This window comes from Thunnus albacares, chromosome 22, assembly GCF_914725855.1.
Source record: "Thunnus albacares chromosome 22, fThuAlb1.1, whole genome shotgun sequence".
Classification (NCBI taxonomy): Eukaryota; Metazoa; Chordata; class Actinopteri; order Scombriformes; family Scombridae; genus Thunnus; species Thunnus albacares.
Window position 1 is genome coordinate 7760762 of NC_058127.1, and position 7215 is coordinate 7767976.

The window sequence follows — 7215 nt, forward strand, 5'->3', positions numbered from 1 at the left end:
CAATATTTCCTTCATGGTTCTTGGCCCTGTGTTTACTACGAGACAAGCGTTCGCTTTTAGCAGGTGCTGACGTGTTACCAGCCAGATCCAGTGGCTCGCTTCCAGTCGCTTTAAGGCGCCACACGTTCCTGTGATTAGACGCTATGTCAAGTGGATCCAGTGGGCGACACAGACGCTCGAGAGTTCACAGTTCTGTCAGCGTGAGCTGCAGGAAACACGTAGGCAGTAACCGAAACAGCTGAGACTATGTAATGCCAACTCTAAAATTCAAGCAATATGTGGCCCAGTGGTTGAAGATCTCCTCCAGACGTGTTTTAAGACATATGAAAAGACTCTGCTTTGAATAATAATTTTGTTTTTTCAACAAAAACATTCAATTAACTGGTTTGACATGGTTATAAAATGACATCTACTCCTTCAGCCTCATTAAAAATTCAGATGCAGATGTTTTTCATTTCAACAGTTTAAGGTGAGCGTAGAGAAACCTTCGACTTTCAGTAGCTGGACGTGAAAACGGCCTTCTAGTGTCAAACTGTGCACATACATCATTCTGCACAGCGAAGCTCAAACATCAAAGTAAAGTAACAATAAGCAGAACACACTTACAGATACAAAAATGCCTTGTTTGGATAAGAAAAACGGGCAGAGAGCAAGAGGAGTGATGTGCAACAAAGCCAGAATCCAACCATGGACGTCTGATTACGAGGTATGTTTGTTAGACCAGTAAGACACAGTGATGCCACCCAGAATCTGTTTTTTTAACCAACTTGATGGATTGGGTGGATTCAAAGCAGAGTCTGGAGGGTCAAAAGAGTTTGTGGATATTTAAAACTCAAATAACACCAACTAGTCTCACGGTAGACGTGTACACCTGTATCTATGGCGACAGATGTCGACTGAGCAGAAACCACCGATGGCGAACGAGCCGACGCGATCTAAACACGAGCAGATCGGTTGCAAATTTAGCAGTGAAACTCTGCACAGAAACGATCCATGTGAGTTCCATCCTATTGACTTCATCTTCTGTCATATATTTAGAAACATAATAAAAAGCTTGTTTGAAGAACTGAGATCCTCCAATTTAGACTTTAAGTCTTGCAACGTTCAGCTTTAACCAGCGTAGCGTCAAACTTCATCCAACACAAAATCTGACTCTGATCCCAAACTAGAACCCTAAAAATTACCACTACAGCTTCTGTGTGGACTATAAAAATTTCAATATTTTGAAGGACTTACCTCATCTTTGTATGCTTGGTGGTCATCCGGTTATCACACAGATAAAATCATAGGAAAACACACACACACACACACACATACAAACACACACTTAAATCACACAAACACAGATAGAAAAAGACAAAAATTGGAGATTTTTTGGGGGCTAAGCGTACCAAACACACATCTACACACATTCACATCAAGTGGGAACTTCTTCTTCTGTGTGAAACGGACCACACACACAGACACACACACACACACACACACACATACCCACACACACACACACACAGCTGTATTGTTGCATGTAGGGGTGAGTCAGAGCCTATCAGTGAAGCCAAACAATAATAAAAGTGGACCAGTGAAGTGTAAGGAATGGAATGCCAATCACACACACACACACACACACACACACACACACACACACACAAGCAGGCATGAGCGCGCACACACACACACACACACACAAACACAGATAATTCAAGAAACAAAAGAAAGGCCCATTCAAACAAATTAGATCTCCAACACTCACAAATTCACATATGCATACCAGAACTGCACCTGCAAAACTGTGCCTGTACACACACACACATACACACACACACACACACACACACTAACACACACACATACACAAACACACATGTGCCGCTGCTACAGCAACCGCTGAAGTCAACAAGTGTAACAAACTTTAAACGCTCACACCAATTTACCGATTTATACGAAATAAAACACTGTAACTGCTGCAGAACTGGACGCTCATGTGACCCAGATCAAGGAAGACACGACATTAAAACACGCATAAAGTAATCAGGTTTTAATCCAGTTACAAAATGAGACATAAAAAAAAAAAAATTTCCCCATAACCAACTTACTGGAAATGAGACAGAAAAACAGCTCCATCAGTGTCTTCTTTCTCATCCACAGCAGTGAAAAAGATCTTAATCGTTAAGAAGATATTATAAGAAACAGATGAAGGCTGCCCACCATCAGATATGCTGATAAGCTTATAAATTGTACCTTTTAGATAACCAGCCAACTATAAATACAACATACACAACTCTATTTTTACCACGATAAAGACAAGGATTCTTTTAAACATGAGGCACCACATTGCTTCAAATTACCAAAAAAAACGTCCTGCTTTCTGTTAAAGGATCTTAAAAACCATAAAATAAGTGTGTATCCACCAGACACTCCTGACTCTTTAGACCTTGCAAACTTGTCAATAATATGAGAGCGACTGATCAACAGTGTGTGAGATTAATTCGCCATGATTTACAACATTTTTCACGGGTTGGGCGAAGCTAAGAAGCTGTTTTTTTTAAAGCTTTTTATCCCCTCAAAGTAAGAAAACAAACCTACATTGGCTTTAAAGTTCATAATTTAGTAGCCTTATTGGATGTGACTCGACAAATGAGAGTCTATCCGCCTCTGGGAAATGCTTCTATACTTCAAACGCCAATCTGTCTGACATTAAATAACAAACACAAAGCATGAATTCAAAGTACATTCACATCTAAAGAGAATAAACCGGTTTGCACAAAGCGCTTCATGCAGCAGCGACGGACACAAAAACAGCAGAGGACAGCAGCCCACGGGGGGCTAGAGAAGCTTCTGTGTTTACATGTGTGTATTTGTTTGTGTGTGTGTGTGTGTGAATGCCGTAGCACTGAGGCAACACTGGAGCATTCCTATTTGCACGGCGGTATTGTTCCAAGTATCTTTTGTCTTAACCAGGCTGGCACGGGGCGTAACTCTACTGCAATTCAAAGAAGGGCCTGTTTCCAGATTAAAAATAGCCGGCCTTCGCATGAGAACCGGGGGATTCCCCGCATGCAGATACATAGCTCCGTGTTTTCCATTTCGTCTCTGTCCGGTATCATCTCTAAACTATCTCTGATGTGATTTCCTGTCACCTCAGACGTGTCAGAAAAAAAAAAAAAAGAGACCCAAACGATCCGAGTCATAAATTAATCTCATAAAGCTCAAAAACATCACATAAATCATTATCACGACCTTGTAATCGACCATTACACAATATTTCTCCCCTTGATGTGGGAGTTGTCTGGTAAAGTGTCAAATCAGGCTCTCCTACGATCATTACGGCGAAGGCTTGATGATATTCTGACATCTCTAAACAGACGCCTTTAAACGCGTCTGACGCCCCAAAGACAGACGTTATCTCGCTATTGCTCAACTTCAAAAGGCAGCGCCACATACAGACAGATACAAATCAGCTAATTAGTAAAGAAAAGAACGTGTTATCGTTGCTATTTAGCTGTTAAAGGCATCGTATCATATTATGTATAACATTGTATTATACAGTATATTTAGCCAGGATTCCTCCCCTGCCTGGAGGTATTACAGTGTAATTTGTTAACCCACAGATTCTACACCGAAGCAACAACGTGTAGACCTTTTTAAAGCTTTAATAATAACCACTTAAGCTGCATTGGAATTTCTCCTAGAAACTATAGGCCTACTAAGGCTGAAGTGCCAGAAGTTATGAGGGTTGTAAAAATGATACAGCAAATACCAGAAGATACCTCAACTGATGTTTTTGGTGACGTTGACTCACCAAAAAAAAGTCACAATTTGATCCTTTTGACATTTGGATCTCCTAATCACTCACTCAGTTTAGGTAAAAACGTCCTGCAAAAGCATCCCCAAGAATAAATATTGAGGAAATTCTGCTTTCTTTTTCATACACAGCCCCAGAAAGTGTAGTAAGGAGAAGCAAAGGTTTTGTGTTTCACCATTAAATTATCTTCCATTCTGGTGCAGGACAGATCCACCTGATGGAGGTTTTACCTGTGTTATTTATCACCCCAGTTTGAGCAGTGGTGAGCTCTCACCACCGAAGGGGGGGGGGGGAAGTGTGACACGTTTCAAATCATCTCACAGATGTTTTGCTCTCCCGTGGTGATGCATGGTAAGGCAGTTTCCTTTGGATGGAGCGGCGCTACAGTCTTAACGGGCCCCTCGCTGTGATTCATACATTGTCAGGATCATACATCAGTTTCCTGCTTCTCCTCTGCAGATTTTTTCCAAAAGTCCAATATACGCACTTCCCATGTTGAGTATTAGAACCGTCTGTATCATGTCTCTCTTTAGACCTCACCTCAACATACACCGGACAGAGTGTGTGCCAATATATCAGGCAGGTAGGCTGCTTTTTGCTGCCTCTTTATCTTACAACAGAGAAAGGAGGACAGAGATGTAGTGGATACTCGCAAGAATATGAGTTTAAATCTTGTCTCTATTGTCTATTACGCCTCCCCAATGAACACTTTTTATGAGACAGATGAGGATAAGTGTTGAAAGTTATGATTGGACTCGTCCTCATGCACTTTCCCCTGCTGGGACTCAGTGAACAATAAAAAACCTTGGGACAATTATTTTAATTAGCGATAAAGCTGTCAGGAAATGGTGAGAAATGCACATTATAAATTCCAAGAGTCAAAGATGATGTATTTATATGAAAACCAACATATCATCAGTTTATTGTCATATATAATGACGGAAAAACATCAAATCCTCACATCTGAGAAGCTGAAACCAGCTAATTTTTTGGCATATTCGCTTAACAAAATGACTAAAATGATTATTTGATCATCATAATAGCTGTAGATTAATATTCTACGGTTGCAGCTCTACATTAAACAACATGTTTCTGACACCAGATGCGTTTCTGGCACGGGACACATGGCAACAAGTGTCACAAACATCAACCTCGTCAGTTTTCACTTCCAGTATCTGCAGCAGCGATGGTGACTCTACTAGAATAAAAGCTCAATTGTCCAAATATTGCTGCAAAAAACCTGATGGATTACTACACTATCACTCAAGTATGTAAGAGGGGGGTAAGGTTGCTTTATTTTCACAGCTGGGAACCACAGGCACATTGCAAGTACTTACAGTAGTATTACATGTATATGATTATATCAGGAGATAAGAAAAAAAAATGGCTTAAGTGGAACCGCGGGGGATAGCCCACCTCCATCACTGACCCGCATACTTCACCTCTGCACACATCTGTAACCAAGCAGCTGCAGCCCCCTGACTACTTTCTGTCTACCGAAACGGCTCCAACATGTTCTTTTTTTACGCACGCAATTTAACCCGTTTAGCTCGATAAACTCTTTCTGCTGCTGCTTCTGCTGCTGCTGCTGCTGCTGCTGGACAAACAAACTGCTTACACTCTTCTGCACTGATTGCTTGTAAATTCCGGATTGCATTGTTTAACAAGTTCGGTCAGGCGAAGCTGTTTTCCAAGAGCCTGACAAGACAGAAAGCGGGGGCGAAAAGACTGTTTTTTTCCCCTCCTAACCTCCCCTAGACATGGTTTACTGCCTTATCGAAAGTTTCACTTCATCTCCTGCAGTCTGCTATAACATTCCTATAATATTTCTATGCTGATCGTCTCTGCGTGTTCTTATGTTTTATGATCTCTCTATAAGTCTCCTATAATGTTCCAACACATAAACGTGTGCACTCCTGGACATTGCGTACAAAAGTCAGTCGTGCAAATTTGGACATGTTTTGGTGTTTTTATAGTGTCTCTATAATAATAATAAGAGTGATTATGTGCCATTCAGTTGGGAAAGTAAACTCGTGCTGATGTTTCTTGCCAGTTAAGTGAACAATAGCGAATCTGTGCAGACTTTTACTCCCTGTAGAGGTAAAACAAGCCTTCAAAACATCCCAAAGTACAGCATGTAAACTCTAAACGTAAAGGAAACCAGCGTTTACCTGTGATATGGACATGTTCAGGTAGACAAAGAGGCCGGTGGTGGAGGCAATCTGCAGCACCACCACCACAATCACCACCATCGCCACCCACATCTTGGACGGTGCTTCCCGGCGCCCCGTCCCGCTCGGCACGCCGGCCGGGACCATCATGTATGCGGTTGACTCGCTGCTCACCGATCTGAAATAATCCTGGTGCTGCTGCTGTGCGCTCGGAGTGGCCATGGCATTCCCGACGCATGAGTAGAACCATAAAACCAAGGGAACAAGCAAAAAACAACAACGGCCAACAATCAGCCTCCCAGACTTGACCGACTGACCGAAAATTGGAGCAAAATTAGATCTCCATGCGTCCGCTGCCAATGGAGCTTTTCATGGAGCAACGAGGGGGAGGAGGATGAGGAGAAGGAGAGAGGAGAGCTGCAGAACAGGCAGGCACAAAAAAAAGCAAAGAAAAGACGAGCTGAAAAGTCAAAGTTTGGATCTGGCCATGTCTGCTCAGCACTCAGCTGCTGCGTAAAGTGGGGTTAGAGCTGCTGGAAGACGCAGCGCTGCACTGATGGGCTGCAACCGAGAGAGACTAGCAAAGAGGGGCTGGCTTAACCTCTTCATCACCCTGGAGCTGTGGAAGAATGCTCTCTCTCTCCCCCCCCCTCTCTCTCTCTATCTCTCTCTTTCTCTTTCACACAGTTTTCTTTCAGTTTCAACGGTGCTTTCTAGGCATATATTGCCCAAGCAGAGCATAACAACAACAAAAAAAGCAAAAAAAACAGATACATATTTTCACATAACTCACTTAACCCAAATATGCAAATTTACACTTTAAAAAAAGTGACATAAATTGATATATTCTGTGTGAATTTGGTTTGGCTAGATTGATTAATTGGTGTAGGTAGGTGCAGGAGGAGCTGGCAGAGGGCGCTCTCTCTCTCTATTTGACTCCTAACAATTCAAGACTTTGCAGCAGTAAAGATATGAGGTCACTGGACTGAAATAGTGCAGAAACAATTAAACCCGATCAGAGAGTTTATTCAGATAACAATCAGCAACAATTTTGATAACTGATTGATTGTTTTAGTCATTTTTAAGCGAAGCTTCCGGCCTCTCAAATGGGAATATGTCCTAGAGAGTATAGTTGATGATGATCCAACAAAATAAGCAATTTTTCACTGTTTTTTTGACATTTTATGAACTAAATGTTTCATAGATTAACCAAAAAAAGATAATTAAATATGGAATTCCTTG

The 7215-nt window shown here is 41.7% G+C and overlaps 1 protein-coding gene across 1 annotated transcript in view; it reads right to left on the reverse strand.

Annotated features, from left to right (window-relative positions):
* Positions 1-6590, reverse strand: part of tnfsf10l (TNF superfamily member 10, like) — a 68814-nt gene extending 62224 nt beyond the window's left edge. The window contains exon 1 of the mRNA XM_044342420.1: positions 5974-6590. Coding sequence (XP_044198355.1) covers positions 5974-6195 — 222 coding nt within the window. The 5' untranslated portion in view covers positions 6196-6590. The remainder of the gene's footprint in view (positions 1-5973) is intronic.
* Between the last annotated feature and the right edge of the window lie 625 nt (positions 6591-7215).